Raw genomic sequence first — 20663 nt, forward strand, 5'->3', positions numbered from 1 at the left:
TCTAGAAGAGTAAGGCAAATCAAGATTTTGTTATAAATCCAAATGGCAAGAATATAATGGAGCAAAGTGAGAGTGTGATAAAAATACCTTTTAAAAATCCTTTTTTGTATGGGGCTTTTGGGGCTGTCTTTTTTCTTTTTTTTCACCTTCAAGTCTGTATTGATTCCTATTGATGGTCTGAACAGGTTTCTTGGCAAGATTCCAGAAGTGATTTGCCATTGTATGTCTATGGAGATTCTCAGTCATCCAGGTCATGGTTGTCCCAAGAGTGCTTTTTCAAGAGGCAACTGGACTTTCTGTTGTTTTTTTAAAGACGTTTCGCTTCTTGGATGAGAAGCGAAATGTCTTCAAAGAAAAATCCGAAAATTCAGTTGCCTTTTGAAAAAGCACCTTTAGGTTTGCCATTGGATGTTTACCAGGGCTGAGAAAGATGGACTGCTTAACTAAGATGAGACTAGAACTCATAGCCTGCCAGTTTTTAGCCTGGTGTCTGAATTGCTAAACCAAATTAGGTCTATTCTCTGTGCCTCCCTTTTGATATTAAAATCAATTTAGAAACTTAACATGCTTGGCTTTTATTTTATTTTTTTGTTTCATATTGTCTTATCTAGAACAAAGTGACTTCAATGACTTTTTTGACCGGAAAAGCAGTAGAAGATCTTTGCAGAATAAAACAGGTAGTTTTCCTATGCCATTATGAGTAATAACAAAGCATCTTAATGTTTAAAATCCATGCATTTAACATTCTGTTTAATGAACTTTTCTTACTTAAGAACTTGGGCATCTTTTCATTATTCTTTATTCTGACATTGCAAGAAAGAAAAGAAACAAGATCTCTCCCCTTTGTATTTAGTAATCTGTGTTCCATCTTTCCTTGTACTAAAAAGTTAGCTGCATAAGTAATGTACCATTCTAGTTTCAAATGCCCAGCTCTGTGCAGTTGGAGGAAAGAATAATATTGTTTTGATTTAGTGCTGATTTGCCTGTGTATTGTTCCACGGTTTATTCTCAAGCAAATGCTTCAAATGAATTGCAATTCTCACATGTGTTAACCTCAACTCATCCTTTAGCCAGTCACCTGTGACAACTTCCATTCTGGGCTGCAGAAATTGGGGCAGCCACTAGATGGTAGCAAAGAGATAGAAAAATTCTAAGTATGTGTGGCCATCTAATGGCCATACGTGTTTACTAAGTCAGGAAACTTGGAAAGTTATGCAATTATGTTTCTACTGTTTACACCAACTTGCTTTTCTATTCCTGTGTTTTAGGTTGACTTGGACTCGAGACATATTGGCTGGGTTACTAGTGAACTTCCTGGTGGAGACAATCACATCCTCAAAATTGAGTTAAAGGGGCCAGAAAATACCCTCCGAGTTCGGCAGGTGAAAGTGCTTGGTTGGAAAGATGGCGAAAGCATCAAAATAGCCGGCCAGATCTCGGCAAGTGTTGCTCAACAAAGAAGCTGTGAGGCTGAGACGCTGCGAGTTTTCAGGCTTATCACATCACAGGTGAGGCGGTGTGAAGAGCACAACACAATACTCAAGCCTTCATAAAAAAGCACGGTTGTCACTCTGTAGGTACAAATGGCGTTGGAATCCTATCTTTGTTTTACACATTTCTTTTGCCCCTTCCTAAAGAATCGAATAGAATAGAATTCTTTATTGGCCAAGTGTGATTGGACACACAAGGAATTTGTCTTAGGTGTATATGCTCTCAATGTACATAAGGAGAATAAAATACATTCATTAAGAATAAAAATATACAACACTTGGTGACAGTCAAGGTTACTAATAAGCTATCAAATCATACTAGGAAACAAAAACAATAAAATTGAAAGATACAAGCAACATGGTTATAGTAATAAGTGGGAAGAGAGAGATACTAGTAAGGAAGAGAAGAATAATAGTAATACAGTCTTAGTAAATTATTTGACAGTGTTGTGGGAATTAGTTGTTTAGCAGAGGGATGGCATTTGGGGGAAAACTGTCCTTGTGTCTAGTTGTTCTGCTGTCCAGAGCCCTATAGCGTCTTTTTGAGGGTAGAAGTTGAAACAGTTTATGTCCAGGATGTGAGGGATCTGTAAATATTTTCACAGCCCTCTTATTGACTCCTGCAGTATACAGATCCTCAATGGAAGGCAGGTTGATAGCAGTTGTTTTTTCTGCAGTTTTAATTATCCGTTGTAGAAAAATCCACCAGTTAAAATAACACCCCAAAAATGACAGGTTTGTGGTGGAATTTAATTTAGAGGAGTTCCATTTGACTATGCACATGTCGGTCTGAGTTCCTTGGAAAACAATGGAAACCTACACTTGATTCCGCTGCTTAGATCTTTAAAATGGTTTCTATTTCAGATGTCTGTTCCCCAATTCATTCTTCACCATTTTCCATCTTCATCTTGGCTAGCTAACGTGTGATATCTCTTCACAACTTTAAACAAACTGCATGAGAGTAGAATGTGTATGTTTTAATGCAAGGTCTGCACCAGGCAGCATCTAATAAAAGGAATCTGGAAATAGCAATAGCAATAGCACTTACATACCACTTCACAGTGCTTTACAGCCCTCTCTAAGTGGTTTATAGAGTCAGCATATTTCCCCCAACAATTTGGGTCTTTATCATGGTATTTATTTCAGATTAGTTATTCTCAGTACTGTCTTGTTGACAACAAATATCGTGATGTAATTCATTTCAAAGCTTATTTTCAGGCCAGGTTCTGTTGTTTGTGAATGCAACAAGGAAATATTTTGAAAATTGCTGACATTGCCGCATGGAAAAAAAGAAGAAGAAATAGCATGTCCTTCTTATTCCAGTATTTTGTTTCTCCTCTGAAATAGGTCTTCGGCAAACTCATATCTGGAGATGCTGAACCGACCCCAGAACAGGAAGAAAAGGCTTTGCTCTCTTCACCCGAAGGAGAAGAAAAAGTACACAATGTATTTATTTGTATTCTACAATTACCAAGATTTTGTTTTCATCTCCCAATGCAAGTTGGTTCAGATCTTGAACTGGGACTGCGTTCCCTTGAGCTGGCAGCCTGGATCATTCAGAAACAAGGCTTTTAACCTTTTGTCATGTTGAACGATGGCTTAACTGCCGGCACTCCTCTTATTGATTAGAATCCCTTAAATAGCAACAGCACTCATATTTATAAACAGCTCTATAGCCCTGCCTAAGCGATTTACAGAGTCAGCCTCTTGCCCCCAACAGTCTGGGTTCTCATTTGACCCACCTCGGAAGGATGGAAGGCTGAGTCAAACCTTGAGCCTGGTGAGATTTGAACCACCAAATTACAGGGAGCCGGTAGGCAGCAGAGGTAGCCTGCAAGTACTGCACTCTAATCACTGCACCACTGTGGCTCATAAATGGCACCCTGCTTCGAGGGAAACCTAGGCCAGGTGTGTTGTTGTAGCCACACTGCTTGGTTCTTGAGAGACCAAGAGGCCACAGCAGGATATTGTTCATGATTAATGGTTAAGTCTCCATGCTGGGATACCTAGGATGGCATCTTCACATGAGCCAAAGGCTTTTAATGCTTTGTGTATTCAGTGTTGCTTCAATTATAGGAATTCCCCCTGAATCAACTGTGCAGAGAGCTATGGATATGGGTGTATAGGTAGCCCTCAGATTAAGATTGTTTGTTTAGTGACCATTTGAAGTTAGAATGGCACTGAAAAAGGTGACTTACAGCAGATTTCCGTACTTACAACCAATGCAGCATCCCCATGGTTACATGATCAAAATTCAGACCGCTTGGCAACTGACTCATATTTACGACGGTGGCAGTGTCCCGGGGTCACATGATCCCCTTTTGCAACCTTCCGAAAAGCAAAGTCAACGGAGAAACCAGATTCACTGAACAACTGTGTTACTAACTTAGCAACTGCAGTGATTCAGTTAACAACTGTGGCAAGAAAGTTGGTAAAATGAGGGCAAAGCTCACTTAACTACTGTGTTGCTTGGCAACGCAAATTTTGGGCCCAATTTTTGTCGTAAGTCAAGGGCTATCTGTATTTTCACTTAGAATAACAAGATGAATTTTTCTATTTCCATTTGCCAAAAAAACCATTTTTTTTCCTTTGAATTCCCTATCAAAATATGAACACCCAAGCTGTCGTAGTCCTGGAAGAAAAGAAATATCCCAGAGATTAAACCTTTTGTATAGTTCTAAAAGTAGTCGACATACTTCTTGCTAGGGAATTTGGGCTACCACTGCTTAATGGGTGTTTGATTCCAGCCTATCATAGAAGGGCCAGTTTGTGTTTCCTGCAATAGAGACTCCCTCGAGCAACCTCTCTTCTTATCTAGGAAGTTTTAGTTATGAGATTCCAGTGGTAATCATCACATAAATTATTCTTTCCATATTCTGGTTTCTCTGTTGAGTCCATAGGGATGTTGCCTCTATGTAAACATTCTCTTAATTTGGAAAAATCTCACCTCCAGGTGAGATTGAACCAGGTCTCACCTGCCTAAGGAATCCAGCTGGAAGACTAGTGTTATCTACAATTCAAATGTTTGAAAAGGCCTTAGGAGATTTAAGGTTTATAATCTCTTTGAAAAAACATTTATCTCCTAATTTTCCTAATTGATTTACATTGCCTAGATGTTTTACATCACTTAATACCAAAACTTGCATTGGAAACCAAAACAAAACTGTCTTAAATTTTTTAGTCAGAACCTGAAACGTGTGATCGTATTAAACAATATTGTGTTCCTTTTCAAGGCAACTTCAGATGCAGACCTGAAAGAGCACATGGTTGGAATCATATTTAGCAGGAGTAAACTCACGAATTTGCAAAAGCAGGTTTGTTCACTAGAACGTTTTGTAAGCTGGTTTTCTTCCATTGCATTCTGCACTTGATCTGCAGATTAAGGACAAAAGATTCCATATGTTAAGAAATCAAGTCACTGGGGAAAGGAGGGGGGACCCTGTCAGTTAGGAACTTGTCAGTGCTCCCAAACCTATAAAATGATGGACTTACAACTCTACAGGCAATGCTTGATTTCCAAAGTAGAGGTTAAAATTGACCCATCTGTCCAATCATGAGTTTCCACAGTGAACATATGTAAACATGCAAGTGGTCATGTGCACAGAATGAAGTAGACTGGTATGCACAAAATGTTCACTTAACAGGAGACACAATGCACATATATGTATTTGTGAGTTGAGAAGCATCTAGGACAGGAATCGGGGAGGTTAGAACCCATATGATAAGCAGAAACAAAGTCTATCTTCTCATACATTTCCCACCATTCAGTTAAAACCAAAGAAGCTTCTTGGATGAGAAGCGAAACATTTTCAAGGGGAAAAAATCAGTGTTGTTGAAAAGACCTGCAGTCTAAGTCAGGGCTCCCCAACCTTCAGTCCGTAGACTGGCACCGGGCTGCGGCATGCTAGAAACCGGGCCATGCAAACAAGCAAAACCCCATCCACGGGATGCAGGCAGCATGTGAAACCACACCACCTCCGGTCCGCGGAAAAACACCTCCATGGAACCGGTCCCGGGTGCCCAAAAGGTTAGGGGCTGCTGGTCTAGGTTATTAAACTGACAGGGCTGAGCTCCAGTTTAATTTCCTCTGATGCCTCTCTTTGTGATTAGGTCTGTGCTCATATTGTGCAAGCCATCCGCATGGAAGCCACGCGGGTCCGAGAGGAATGGGAGCACGCCATTTCTAGCAAGGAGAACGCCAATTCGCAGCCCAACGATGAGGACGCCTCTTCGGACGCCTACTGCTTTGAGCTGCTGTCCATGGTGCTGGCCCTGAGCGGCTCCAACGTCGGGCGCCAGTACTTGGCTCAGCAGCTGACCTTGCTGCAGGATCTCTTCTCCCTGCTGCACACGGCTTCTCCCAGAGTACAGAGGCAGGTTGGTATTGAAAGATGGCTCCTTTTTCCTGGTCGCAAGATGATTGGCTCCCGCAACCAGGGTCGGCTAACTTCTTTGGTTGGTCCTTTCAGGTCACCTCCTTACTGAGACGGGTCCTGCCCGAAGTCACTCCCAGCCGCTTGGCCAGCGTCATAGGGGTCAAAGCCCTGCCTCCCGCTGATATCAGTGATATCATTCACTCCACGGAGAAGGGAGACTGGAACAAGCTGGGCATTCTGGACATGTTCCTGGGCTGCATTGCCAAAGCACTCACCGTTCAGCTCAAGGCCAAAGGCACCACCATCACGGGCACGGCTGGCACGGCAGCCGGCAAAGGCGTAACTACCGTCACTTTGCCAATGATTTTCAATTCCAGGTTAGTAGCAGCTGTTGTCTTGACTCAGTTTCCCATAGTACTTGGGGCATATATATATTTTTTTTGGTAAGATTCATGCTGCCTCCCCTTTGAGATGGTGTTCCTGAAAGTTGCTCCAAAAGTGCTCTCAATTCTTTCAATACTTTTTAATATGGAAATTGTTGTATTAGGGGTTAGAAATAAGTGACAGAAAGTAGAAATTGGGAAAACACTACCAAGTATACTGCTATAAAATATAATACGTTATAATTACAATGTATAGCAGCGGCCAAAATTGTGGAAACCTTTTGGGAAAAGTGTGTTTTGAGGTTTGATGGCTAACACCACCAGATTTTGGGGGAGTTTCAAGATAATCATATTCTCAGACTTCCTGTTTGGCACCGTAGGTGATGGCGGTGATCTTTACGATCACCAACCTCTGGATTATGTGGAATCGCTAGGACAGCTTAAATCTGCCATCCAGCGGTTTGAAAAAACTCCTCTTCGGGAGAAGAAGAGGAGGTGACCTGCAGGGTAGAGGTAGAACTTCCCTAAAACCCCTGAGAAAAAAGGGGTTTGAAGGGTTAAGTTCCCTCCAGCAAACCGAAGTGCTCCAGATCCGAGGATTTTTCTGCTCTGGCGGAATCAATCACCACGACCAAACCCGAGATTTTACAAGCTTGAAAATAGCAAGAAAATGGTGGCGAATTGTTAACAAGCTAATGAGTGGAAAGCAAAAGTGACAGCACTTTTATTGCTTGCCATTTGCCGCTGGTAAATTGCATGTTATTTGCTACTTTAACTCCTTGCTGCCTGCTGATAGAATCTACGGGAGATTTTTAAATATTGCTTTAAAAGACTGTGTTTTTCAGAGGTTAAGAAGATTTAAAGTGAATATTAAGTTGGAAATAAATAAATAAATAAACAATTTTATAGAAGATGGCAGCCAAACAATTAAAGTCTACTGTAACAAAAGGCTCTGGAATCTCATCAGCTGGTGCCTCTCCAGCTCATACAGCAGAGACCAGAACATTGAATTTAGAGGCGTTACAAGAGAACTTGAAGGACTTTATACAAGAAACAGTTAAAGTAATAACTGATGAGATGACTGAAATGAAAGAGCAGATATTAGAAATTCAAGTGGGAAATAAAGAAGTTAAAGAAGGATTTGTAATTGCAGTACAAAGTTTGGCAACAAATGTGATTTTATTAGAAGAGGAAGTTAAGGAAATCAAGCAATTTAACTCAAAATTAGAAAATAAAATGGATGAATTTCAAAGTAAAATGGAAAAAACAGATGATGAAATAGTTTTGATACAATACAGAAATATGGAATTTGCTTTAAGAATCCGTGGCTTAAAAAAGAATAGAGAAGAGAACTTAAGGGAAATTTTTTCTGAAGCATTTGCTGAGATATTAGCAGTCCGTCCAGCAGATGTGGCTTATCAAATTGATAAAATATATCGTGTGAATTCTTGGATAGCAAGGCAAAAAAAGTTGCCAAGGGATGTTGTTATTTATTTTACAAATAGAACAGTGAGAAATCAGATTCTGCAAGCCTCATATAAGGGGGAGAAGATTCAGGTTGCTGGTTAAGATATTTTAATATTAAAGGAAATTCCACCAAAAATGTTAAAGGCTAGGAAGGAATTTGCCTTCCTGGTGAATGAACTTAAAAAACGCCAGATTGAATATAGATGGGATATTCCAACTGGTATAATAGTATATTATGCAGGGAAAGTACACCGTCTCAATACAGTTGGAAAAGCAAGAGAATTTTATGTTGAGGCATTAAAAGTTGGAAGTCTTCCCCCATTGGAAGCTAGAAGAAGGGAGGCTGAAGTGAAGGAAAGAGAAGTGAAGCAGGTACAAGAACAGATTGTGATGGAAGAAGATTTACTACAAGTGTTGGAAATACCTACGACAGGTTCAGATTCAAAGGAACAAAGGCTGACGAGCTGCTGCTAAACGCAAGGAACAAGAGATTGGAAGAAAGAAGAATTACCTACAATTGAAGAATGGACACTCAAAGTATCAAATCTGGCAGAAATGGCAAAAATTTCTGCTTACTTGAAAGACTATACACAAGAAAAATATATTTTAGAATGGAAAATGTGGATAGATTATATTTAAAATAAGTATCAGATAAAAAAATATCGAATAGCATATGAGTAAATTTAGGAAATATTTTGTATTAGATATATTTCTGAAGGAGAGGGGAATTGAGAGTGTGATTATGTGTGGAGTGACTAGAGATTATAATTTAGGATTTATTTTGGATTATGATTGTTAGTTTTGATACCCTGCATTTTGTTCTGGGAAGTCGGGGGTAGGGGGTAAAGGGGAGGGGAATTGGGGGGGTTGAGGGTAGAGGATGGTTAATGTACAGGGATTATTGAAGATGTATAAATATAATTAATGTAGGATCGGGTCTGCCCAGTTACCATTTTAGAACGGTGGGAAGGGAGAAAAGAGGAGAGAGTAGGAGGTAGGAATGAGGAGAAGAGGGGTAGAAGAGGGAGATGAGGAAGGAAGAGGGGTAGAAGAGGGAGAAGGAAGGTGTAGGGTGGAAGGAGGAGAGGATGTAGATAAGAGAAGGGGAGGGGAGGAAGGTCTGGAAAGTAGAAGAAGGTAGAAGAGGGAAGAGAGTTAAAAGGAGGGGGTGGTGACTGGGCAAGCCCGACTAATTGTATATGACTGTACATTGGATGAGCTGTTGGATATGATTGTAAAAATAAAACTTTTTTATTAAAAAAAAAAGATAATCATATTCTACTGCTGAAATGGCCTGGGAATAGCCCAGACCTTAACCCAATTGAAAATCTATGGAGTCAACTAAAGACACTTGTTAGTCAGAAGTGACCCAGCAATAAAACCCAGTTAATAGAAGCAATCATTCAATCTTGGTTTCACATTATAACAGCTGCAGAACTAAAAGACTTGGTTCACTCCATGGGAAGATGTTGTAAAGCCATCATTCATGCTAAAGGTTATCCAACTAAGTATTAACTGACATGGTGGTAATTTTTGTATGTCTCATTTTTTCTACGTGTTTCACTTTTCTTCTTTATACTGTAATTGCTATTCTAATAGCAAATCCTTCATAAAAGTTATTGCATTACATTCTTGATTAAATTATCTTTCCATTGATGTATAATTTTATGGTACTACTCCAAAAAAAAGTGGTGTTATTAGTTAGTTTTAGAAAATTTTCCCAAAAGGTTTCCACATTTTTGGCCACTACTGTATATGTAATTCTTAGAAGCAGAAAAGAAAAGACTATTATTATGTATATCTAAATAATACTATTATTGTTACCAGTATTTTGTATAGAGCAAATTAACCCAGACAATGTACTAAATATGTTGAAGAAAAAAAACATAAAATTACAAAAAAAAAATCAATTTTTTTGTTTTCCTATCTTTAGTTACCTCAGGCGAGGTGAAAGCCATTGGTGGATGAAGGGCTCAACTCCAACGCAGATTTCAGAAATCATTATTAAGCTTATAAAAGACATGGCAGCTGTAAGCTTTCATTATCTTTGTATACCTCTTCTGCTTTGTCGTTCACACAAAGCAGCTTTGCTCAACTAGACTTTAGGGCTTGTGGTTTTTTCTCCTCTTTGCCTGAACATTAAATTTATACTTGTGACCTAAACTGCTTCCTTGTGCAGGGTCACTTGTCTGAAGCTTGGTCCCGTGTGACGAAAAATGCCATTGCTGAAACAATCATTGCTTTGACCAAAATGGAAGAAGAATTCAGATCCCCTGTGCGCTGCATAGCCACAACTCGGGTAAGAAAGTTGGCTTATCTTTTATCTCTGTCAGTTCGGTTCTTTACTAATAATGCTTCTTATTAAATAAAGAGCTGTGGTGGCGCAGTGGTTAGAATGCCGTATGGTAGGCTGATTCTGCCGACTGCCAGCAGTTCGATTCTCACTGGCTTAAGGTTGACTCAGCCTTTTGTCCTTCCATGGTTGGTAAAATGAGGACTCAGATTATTGTTAGGGGCAATAGGCTGACTCTGTAAACCGCTTAGAGAGGGCTATAAAGGTCTGTGAAGCTGTGTGTGTGTGTGTTTCTGTGTGTATGTGTGTGCTTTTTCTAAGTGCTATCTGTAAACCACTTAGGGCTATAAAGCACTATGAAGCAGTAGATAGATAGATAGATAGATAGATAGATAGATAGATAGATAGATAGATAGATAGATAGATAGACAGACAGACAGACAGACAGACAGACAGACAGACAGACAGACATGCATTTGTCTTAAGTACTATTGCTATTAATTTTATAATATAAAAATAATAATATTAATAAGACTATAAACTACCAAGATCTACCCTGATTGGAAGGTCACCCAAGCCCCAGTAAATAGACAAATAAGCAATTGCTCCATCTCTTGCTAAAGCCCTGATTTTGCTGAATGAGCCTGTCCTCCTACTTGCAGCTGTGGCTGGCCTTGGCCTCTCTCTGTGTCCTTGACCAAGATCATGTTGACCGCCTCTCTTCTGGAAGATGGATGGGCAAAGATGGACAGCAGAAACAGATGGTGAGGAATGGGTGAAAAGAAAGCAGTTGCTGATGCTTGCTGCTCCCTGGGTATCTTTCGGAGATAGTCCCCACCATCTTTTGAGATATGTTGAAATGGATGTTACTAGATACTGGAACATGTATTCAGGAATATGTTACTCTGTGTTTCCATGTGACATTTCAGAGTATAAAGGCATCTTGTGCTTTGAAAAGCAAAAGTACCTATTTGCTTGAGCCAGTTAACTGAGGCTGATCTTCCCAAGCTTGAGTTAGAGTTGAGTCTGGTTAGCACTTACCCGTATTTTTTGGAGTATGAGACGCACCTTTTTCCCCCCCAAAAGAGGGTAAAAATCTGGGTGCATCTTATACTCCGAATGTAGCCCCACCCAGCTTCTCAAACGGAGGTTTCAGAGGCTGAAAAAAGCATCAGAAACGCAGCTTCAGAAAAGAAGCCCCCAAATAGAGCTTCAGAAAAGAAGCTCCCAAACAGAGTTTCAGAGGCTTTTTTTCTGAAATTCTGTTTCGGAGGCTTTCAGAGGCAGAAAAAAGTTTTTTCTGAAACAGAGTTTCAGAGGCAGGAAAAAAAAAAGCAAGGCACAGAGCTCACAACCAAGGAACCTTTTGCTAAAATTCACCTCTGGGAGCAGCTGATTGGGGGTATTCCAAGAGGCCGATCCACCTGCCAGTCAGCTTTTTTCTTATTTTCCTCCCCAAAAACTAAGGTACATCTTATACTCAGGTGCGTCTTATACTCCGAAAAATACGGTAGTTGGGACACCAAGGGGGCAGCATATAGGAGGCTGAGAAAGAAATGGGAGGAATGCCAGCTATAAAACAAACCACAGATAGGAAATGAGTTTGTTTGTGGTTTATGTCATTAGTTCATAAAGGTTGGAAAGGAGAAATGTAAAATGCTCAAAATCTTTGTTTCTTATTTAATTATTTTTCACGTGTTTGCTGTCACCAACAAGTGAGGGATGGATATTCCTACCAGTTTCCAAAGGTCTCAACCGTTCCCCCAATTCTGACATGGAAAGTCCTTCTCAAGGTGCCCGTTTCTCGGGAAAATGAGAAGAAAATCTTAGAACAGGGGTCTCCAACCTTGGCAACTTTAAGCCTGGCGGACTTCAACTCCCAGAATCCCCCAGCCAGCAAAGCTGGCTGGGGGATTCTGGGAGTTGAAGTCCGCCAGACTTAAAATTGCCAAGGTTGGAGACCCCTGTCTTAGAAGGATCCAGCTACGAACCACTTACTGTATTGTGCTTAGAAAAAAAGGCAACTCTTAAGAAGACTTTACTGACCTTAGATTGACCTTTTTAAAAAAATCTTTCAGCCGATGTGCGATAACCATGATGATGGAGAAACTGCGGCCATTATCTTATGCAACGTCTGTGGGAATCTCTGCACAGACTGTGATCGATTCCTCCATCTCCATCGACGAACAAAGTCACATCAGCGACAGGTGACGTACGACTCATGCTTCCCAACTCTCTGGGGGGGGGAATCACACTTAAAATCCCCCCCCCTCTTTTTTTTTTTAAGATGGATCCAAATTCATAATTACTCATCTAACCACATGAGAAAAGGTTTAGGTAGGTTGATAATAGGGATTTGCATTTGTCGATCAGGGGCTATATGTCATTGCCCCATGTAAGCAGGGAATGGCCAAACCAGGGTCAGGGCTTGGATGGAGAGCAGAGGCTGAGATTACACCCTATGAAATGGAATTGCATAATTAACGTTTTGTTTTGATTTGGGTATTTTACTTTTTTACTTTATTATTTTATATTTTATTTTATTACTTGATTTTATATATTATATTGATATTGTTTCCTGATTGCTTATTTGTACCCCCTATGACTATCATTAAGTGTTGTACCTTATGATTCTTGATGAAGGTATCTTTTCTTTTACGTACACTGTGAGCTTATGCACCAAAGACAAATTCCTCGTGTGTCCATTCACACTTGCCCAATAAAAATTCTATTCTATTCTATTCTATTCTATTCTATTCTATTAATTTTCTATTCTCAATAAAGATTCTATTCTATTCTATTCTATTCTATTCTATTCTATTCTATTCTATTCTATTCTATTCTATTCCATTCCATTCCATTCCATTCCATTCCATTCTATTCTATGACTATCATTAAGTGTTGTACCTTATGATTCTTGATGAAGGTATCTTTTCTTTTACGTACACTGTGAGCTTATGCACCAAGACAAAATTCCTTGTGTGTCCAATCACACTTGGCCAATATTCTATTCTATTCTATTCTATTCCATTCTATTCTATTCTATTCTATATTATTTTTATTACATTATTTTATATTTTATTTTATTACTTTATTTTATATTTTATATTATTTTTGTATTTTTAAATTTATTATTATTTTATATTATATTATATTATTTTAATTATTATTATTTTTTTGCCGGTTTGATCCAGTGATTAAGGCAGCAGGCTAGAAAGCGGGAGACTGTGAGTTCAAATCCTGCCGTAGCCATGAAAGCGAGCTGGGTGATCTTGGGCTGATCACTCTCCTTCCGCCCAACTCACCTTACAGGATTGTTGTTGTTGTTGTTGGGAAAATGAGAAGGAAAGAATGTTGGATATGTTCACGGCCTTGAATTATTTGTAAAATACTAAAGGTGGAATATACCGGTAAATAAATTTTATTTTATTTTAAACTTTTACATAGCCGCACATGTTATAACCAACTCTGGGCAGCCCCCAATTGCAGCTGATGCACCAGTTACAGTCCTGCCTTTGACTACGATAATCTTGTGATAGTGACTCATGTCCTGATCACTATTTGCTTAGACTACTGTGTGAGGTTGCCTTTGAAGACACCTCAGAAATTGCAAGTGGTCCAGGATGGGGTGGTTAAGCTGCTGCTGGTAGGTTAATGCCACAAGTGCAGAATAGGTTGCTGCAGTGTCTGATTGCTCCCAATCTGGATAATTGCATCTCTTTTAAAAGCCCCCCAGAGTCAGGTTGTGTCAGGCAGTGCCTAGCTGTCAGTTCCAAGTTCCAACCATCCAAAAAGGGCTTGCTGGGAATCACCATGGCCTAGAGGTACATGGGGTCACCCAGGCATGAGACCTTCTCTGTCATAGACTTCATGTGTTATACACACCTCATCCAGATGCATACTTGGCTCCATATTTTGCGAGGCAGTTAAAACCAAACGATTTCAAGATGGCTTGAAATGATTGATAGCAAGGCTTCATCTTCTGAATATGCAGTCTTGCTCTGTTATTTTGTTGATTGTGGTCATATTCTCCTTTGTTTTTTGCCACCCAGAGCCATAATTCAGTGGGACAACTTAACAAAAGTCAAATAAGAGGGAGAAATAACCTAAACATACAAAATCCATGTTTCAAAAGTCCAGAGAGTCCCTTTCTGAGGGAGATGGATGGTTCAAAAGATGAATGGATGGAGATAGATAGATAGATAGATAGATAGATAGATAGATAGATAGATAGATAGATAGATAGATAGATAGATAGATAGATAGATATTAAATGTGTATTTTTATCATCTAGACTCCCTAGTTACAAATCTTAATATGTTTTTGGTGAACCCAACAGGTGTTCAAAGAAGAAGAAGAAGCTATCAAGGTGGATCTTCATGAAGGCTGTGGTAGGACTAAACTCTTCTGGTTGATGGCACTGGCCGATTCTAAAACCATGAAGGCTATGGTGGAATTCAGAGAACATACAGGTAAGATTTATTTTTAATTAAAATTTTATTTTTATCACTTGAATGTTGGCAGTGTAAAATACATCCAGCATGTAAAATACATCCAGTGTGTCTCATACAATGCTCGCTTTTCATTCATTCAATCATTCACATGTGTTTATGTACAAGTATTTTGAGCACCCAGCTCAATGAAGTATCTGATGATTTCCATCTCTTAGTTCTGGAGATGGAGGAAACAGTATATTGGCTTGCAAAAGTCTCCAGATGGAAATCCTGACATGCATAGAATAACACATGTGTGGTTGGAGAAAAACTGCTTTGGTTCAGACACGCTGATCAAAATGGGTCTTTGCACATACATCATGATCTTGACTAAGATTGGAATCTAGTTTGCAGCTTCTCTTTTTCCCCTAACTTTTCTCTACTAACCTCTGTCTGGCAGATTCAACCGTGTGGGGTTGACACACTCTCAGGTCTTTCAGTTAAACCATGTCCTCTCTTGGCACCCTGAAAGTGCTCATTCTCCATAACAGCACCTGCCCTCTGGAAAAAGTGACCCTCCAGATCTGTTCCCACTGTTTTTTAAGCAGAGCTATTGAGACCTGGCTCTTCAACCAGGGCTTTAGCAAGGGAGATTATCACTCTGTCTTCATCGTGTTTGTCGTTTTTTAAAATCTTTGTTTGACTGATTGGATTCTTTGATTGTTGTGAGTTTACCAGAGTCATTGAGAATTGGTTGGCGTACAAGTTCAAATAATAATTATACTACATCGGTGCAGAAATGATGCCTGATGGATGACTTTGCCCAGCGCCTCATATGCTGTATGTATTAAAGCAAATCACAAAAATACAGTGTGTAAATTCCCTTCTTGCAGGATTTTCCCAGGGAGTCCTGTTTGATGCACAGACCTTTTCAGGATCTGTCTCTGACACCTCTGGTTCCAGAGGACCTGGCAAGTAGATCTGTGTCTGTACCAAAAACCCTGTAAAGCTGCCGCCATTAGGCCAAGCAAAAAAAAAAATCTGCTAGATGCTTCAGTTTTCCAGGGCCTGTCTTGTCTTGGTACTGCAAAGTCATGGCTGTTGGGTAGATCCTTTGCTCATGGTAGAATGGTTGATATTTGCCTGATTGATAATACAAAAGTATCTTTTTTTTCTCTTTCTTTCTGGTTTGGATCTAGGCAAACCCACCACAAGCAGCTGCGAAGTATGTCGTTTCTGTGGCTGCCGAAACGGAACAGAATTATCGGCTGTCGGCAGTGTCTGTTCAGACACTGATTGCCAGGTCTGTACATCCAAACTCTGAGCAAGGCTGAGAATGTCCGAGATGAACTACTTGGAACTCGAGAATGTCACTCCCGAGTGGCATCTCCTGGAGGATAGCTCAGCTGGGCCAGTTCAGGGTGAAAGAATGGGCAGAGCAGGACCAAGGCAGAACAGCTGTCCTCTGAGGGTTCCCCTATAGATATTAACCAAAGTGGGCAAGACCCCTCGGCACTCATGCTGGTCTTCATCCTCCTGCCTATGTTTCCTTATGCACTGTTGTGCCTCGCTCGCCCCCCTCTCCGCAGCCGGGCCCCTCTCATCTCCTGTTACCTCAGCCAGAAACGGATAATGAAGATGAACAGCCTGGCATGCCTCCAGCTCCCAGTCCTGGCACCATGCCCGGACAGACCGAGCAAGACGAATGGCCTGGCATGCCTTCAGCCCCCAGTCCTGGCATCATGCTCGGACAAACCGAGCAGATAACCCCCTCCCCCACAGCATGTGAACATGAGGAATATGAGGCCAGTCACGAGCTGGAATTGCCGGCAGCCGGAGGGTGGAGGGATCCACACTTCTGGAGAATGGAGAGGCGACGTCAGCAAAAGGGAGGGGCAGGCCTGGATAAGTGCTGAGTCATGGAGCCACACCCCATGGCCTATATAAAGGATCTGCTTTCTGCATTCTTTGAGTCAGGCAAAGTCTAATTTGGATTGCTGAAGTCACATCTTGGACTCCTGCCTGCCCTGAGAACTCTGACAGAACTTTGGCAAAGCTGCAGAGGCTTTGTAGCCACGCTTGATACAGACTTCCCCGACCTGACCATCAGAGGAGGAGTGGGACACGACATGCACATTCAGATTTACAGTACAGGTGGTCCTCGGCTTATGGCCACAATTGAGCCGAAAATTTAGATATCGGGAAGTGAGAGAAATGTGTAGGGAACTGTTTGTTTAACAGACATCAGCTAAGGCAGCTTTGGGTACAGTGGACAAAGCTTGTTCTCATTCTGTGAACTAATGTCTGCTGAGAGTAGAGATTGTATTGCCTGTTTATGCAATTCTACAAATGATGTCAGGGCTCAGTGGTTAAAGATGCTGAGCTTGTCAGCTGGAACTTCATGTCAAACTATCTGAGTTCCCACGACGTCAACCGGAACCCAGAACAGTCCGGGTTTGAAGCCTGAGCACCCTTCAACAGGGTTAGCTCCTGTCCCTTGCCCTAACTCCTGCTCATCTGGCAGTTGAAAAGCATGCAAATGTGAGTAGATAAATAGATACCACTTTGGTGGGAAGGTAGCAGTGTTCCGTGTTCCTTTGGCATACAGCCATGCTGGCCACATGACCGTGGAAATTGTCTTCAGACAACACTGGTTCCCTCAGCCAAGAAACAGAATTGAGCACTGCCCCCTAGATTTGGACACAATTGGACAGAGAAACCTTTACCTTTACCTACAAATGATGTAAATTTAGATTTTGCAGACCTTCCCCTCACAGTTTTATTATACATAGGTGGCTGCTTCTGTCTTGACATCCGATGAAGCTATTAGATGCATACTCTGGGGTGAAATGCTCCCAGTTCAGACCGGATCGCCCGATCCTGTAGCGATGGCGGCGGGTGGTTCGGAGAACCGGTAGCAAAAATCCCTGCCCCCCCCCCACCACTTGCCCAGCTGAGCCGCACGATCATCAGAGGGTTTTTTTTTTAACTTTTAAAAGCATTTTTTCTACAACCACTTCAGCCGAAGGGGTTGTAAAAAAATGTTTTTAAAAGGCTCTGATGATCCCAGCTGAGTTGCCTGATTGTCAGAGGCTTTTCTTTTCTTGTAAAAGCATTTTTTTTTTTTGCCTTTAAAAAAAAGCCTCTGATGATCGCGCGGCTCAGCTGGGATCGTCAGAACCCTTTAAAAGCATTTTTTTACAACCTCTTCAGCCAAAGAGATTGTAGAAAAAATGCTTTTAAAAGTTTTAAAAAAAAAGTTGGCCACACCCACCCAGTCACATTACGCACATACACCCCACCAACCGATAGTAACAAATTTTACATTTCACCCTTGGCATACTCCCTTTCCTGTTCAAAATACTTATTTCTGATTGAGGGAGAAGGGAATGTCTTCCTCCGTGAGTAGTTCAGTAGCCAGAAGACGATTCTGCCATTTCTGCCCATGACGTTCATTCCAAGATTTTCACATTTTTTTTGCCCCTCTGCAAAGCATATTAATGGATTGTGATGGTGGCAAATATCTATAGCTCGAGTGGAGGATGAGGGTGGAAGTTCATTCTCCAAGCTTGTGGGTTGGTTTCCGAACGTTTCATTACTACGCTGGGTAACATCTTCAGCAGAGTTTAGGGGGATGCCTGTATCGGTGTCCCTCTGTTTACAAAGGCTTTGTGTGGTCAGTAAGTCTTGTGATGGGTCAGGTGTGGGTGTGTCAAGTGAAGGTCGTGTAATGCAGGGCTCTCCAACCTTGGCAACTTTAAGCCTGGCGGACTTCAACTCCCAGAAGATTGGAGACCCCTGGTGTAATGGATCTTGTGATGGGGAGGTCATGTCAAGTGAGGATCACTGGCGGTGTGGATTTGAATTCTGAGGGGTTCATAGGCTGGTTGTAGGCCCATGTGTCTGTTGATGGAATCGCTTGTGGAGTGCCAGGCTTTGATGGCGGGTTATGATAGCGTGGCCGATGATTCTGGTATTGCTCCAATCAAAATGATGCTGTTTGGTGTCAGTGTGGGTAGAGATGAGGGATTGGGGATCGTGGCATTTGACTGCCAGCTGACGTTGATGCATTCTGGTTCTGAATTGACCCGATCTTTGCATTGATGGAGTCGGTGCCGATCCTTTCCTAGGAATATGCTAAACTCGCCTGCAGCAAAACCCACCCTTGTGGCCATCCTTGCGGAGGAGTCAGGAATGAGGACCTGTGCTTGCCCTGCCTGCATGGCTGCGACAAGAGCACCCCCACCGTCCTGAAGCAAGACGCCGACGACATGTGCATGATTTGCTTCACGGAAGCACTTTCAGCAGCTCCCGCAATTCAGGTGGGCTGCTCTCTTAACACTAACCCCTGGGTCCCACCAAGTCTGGGCAGAGAGGTTCAGCTCTCCTATTTCTTCTAGAAGTATTGGTGATATTCATACGCTTCTATGTATCAAAACTATCGGTTGTCTTACTGGGGTTTAACTGGACTCTGGCACAATTGATGTTCAAGATTTAAAATGAATATTCTTTTTGGCATGAAGAATAAGCATTTGAAATATTTAAAATAAGTGCCAAGGGACCTTGAATTAGAACTGAGGATCTCTGGGGATTCCATTTCTTTGCAACATCACCTTTTTGACAAGAACTGATGAGTGATTTAAAAAAAACACAATCTCATGGAAAGTAGTGCGGAGACCATGAACAATTATAAAGCAGATTTATTACAGAGACGTACATATCTCTCATGTGTTTTTGCAAAAGGGTTCTCTCAAGAAAGAGAAAGAACATCTTACAGGTCCGAATACATGGTTTAAATACATTTTAGAACAATCAGCAAAACAAAACACCCCAAACGCCTTCTCTTATCACTGTTTATCGGACGTTACATTAAGTTTTTGGATTATTTAGCAACATATTCCCAAATTCGATATCCCCTTTCCACATGTCCTTAATAAAACAATTAATTGGAACATGTCAGCATCTTTCCTACTGTTAAATGAACTTCGGTCAGCCTGACCCAACTCAGAATGTACTAACCAAGTTTATGGCTTTGTTTTCTCAGAAAAGGTGTCATACACACTTCCTTATCTTAATGCCTTACACAGCTAATTAGCTCAGGTTTAGCTTAGGTCATGGGAGGCGTAGATATGGAGTCACCAAGGCTCTTATTCTTTACAGGAATAATTCTGTTTCTCTCAACTGAGTTTGCCAAACTTCATGTAAATGTGAGCACTGATTACCAGCAGCACGATGCCCAGAAAGGATAAAATAGCTGTGCGCACAGGCTAATGGGAATTTAAAGAGACCTGTTCACTTCTCCGAACCAAAATTACCCTGGGTGGCTGAGATCACATGCTGGAATCACCATTTGGGGACCCAGTGGTTTCATGGCAGGGCTCTGCAGGAGGTACCAGGGACCCTAGGCCTGACTGGGCTTGAAGGTCCTTTCCCAGGGCTCCTTATAGGGAACTGAAAGCAGAATTGACACTTCCTCTAGAGCCATCTGGGGTTGGAAAATGACAAGAGGAGAAGAAATTGAGAGACGAATATCACTCGCTTTGGGTCAGATGTGCCAAATTGGTGCTCAGCCATCAGAGCTAGGAAGTTGCCTAGCTAGGGGAAATAACACAAACCACTGCTAAGATGGATTTTGTGAGCAGAAATCCATTGAAGGCTGACCATAAGTTAGAATAGAATAGAATAGAATAGAATTTTTTATTGGCCAAGTGTGATTGGACACAGAAGGAATTTGTCTTGGTGCATATGCTCTCAGTGTACATAAAAGAAAAGATACGTTCATCAAGGTACAACATTTACAACACAATTGATGATCAATATATCAATATAAATCATAAGGATTGCCAGCAACAAGTTATAGTCATACAGTCATAAGTGGAAAGAGATTGGCGATGGGAACTATGAAACGATTAATAGTAGTGCAGATTCAGTAAATAGTCTTGACAGTGTTGAGGGAATTATTTGTTTAGCAGAGTGATGGCCTTCGGGAAAAAACTGTTCTTGTGTCTAGTTGTTCTGGTGTGCAGTGCTCTAGTTACAGCCAAGCTCTGCCTAGCAGGGACCACCTGAACAGATTTGATAGAAAGGAGAAGGCAGTTTTCCTCTGATCCTCCAGCCAACCCTTCTCTTGATTCACTACAAGGGTAGCAGGGCATTGATTCATCCTCTTGATTCACTCTAAGAGTGGTGAGGGCACCAGTGAAGCTGCTGCCAACTGCAGA

General features: G+C 41.2%; 1 protein-coding gene across 9 annotated transcripts in view; it reads left to right on the forward strand.

The window, feature by feature from the left end:
* MYCBP2 (MYC binding protein 2) overlaps positions 1–20663 on the forward strand; it is a 161574-nt gene that overhangs the window by 135828 nt on the left and 5083 nt on the right. For 8 of the 9 annotated variants that reach the window (XM_058186463.1, XM_058186454.1, XM_058186457.1 and 5 more), the window contains 13 exons: positions 612–677; positions 1269–1508; positions 2838–2936; positions 4724–4804; positions 5601–5867; positions 5960–6243; positions 9650–9746; positions 9896–10015; positions 10672–10773; positions 12088–12216; positions 14349–14481; positions 15642–15745; positions 18573–18764. In XM_058186463.1, coding sequence (XP_058042446.1) covers positions 612–677; positions 1269–1508; positions 2838–2936; positions 4724–4804; positions 5601–5867; positions 5960–6243; positions 9650–9746; positions 9896–10015; positions 10672–10773; positions 12088–12216; positions 14349–14481; positions 15642–15745; positions 18573–18764 — 1914 coding nt within the window. The remainder of the gene's footprint in view (positions 1–611; positions 678–1268; positions 1509–2837; positions 2937–4723; positions 4805–5600; positions 5868–5959; positions 6244–9649; positions 9747–9895; positions 10016–10671; positions 10774–12087; positions 12217–14348; positions 14482–15641; positions 15746–18572; positions 18765–20663) is intronic. The other variant, XM_058186456.1, reaches the window with a different exon arrangement.

Source organism: Ahaetulla prasina, chromosome 5, assembly GCF_028640845.1.
Source record: "Ahaetulla prasina isolate Xishuangbanna chromosome 5, ASM2864084v1, whole genome shotgun sequence".
Lineage (NCBI taxonomy): Eukaryota > Metazoa > Chordata > Lepidosauria > Squamata > Colubridae > Ahaetulla > Ahaetulla prasina.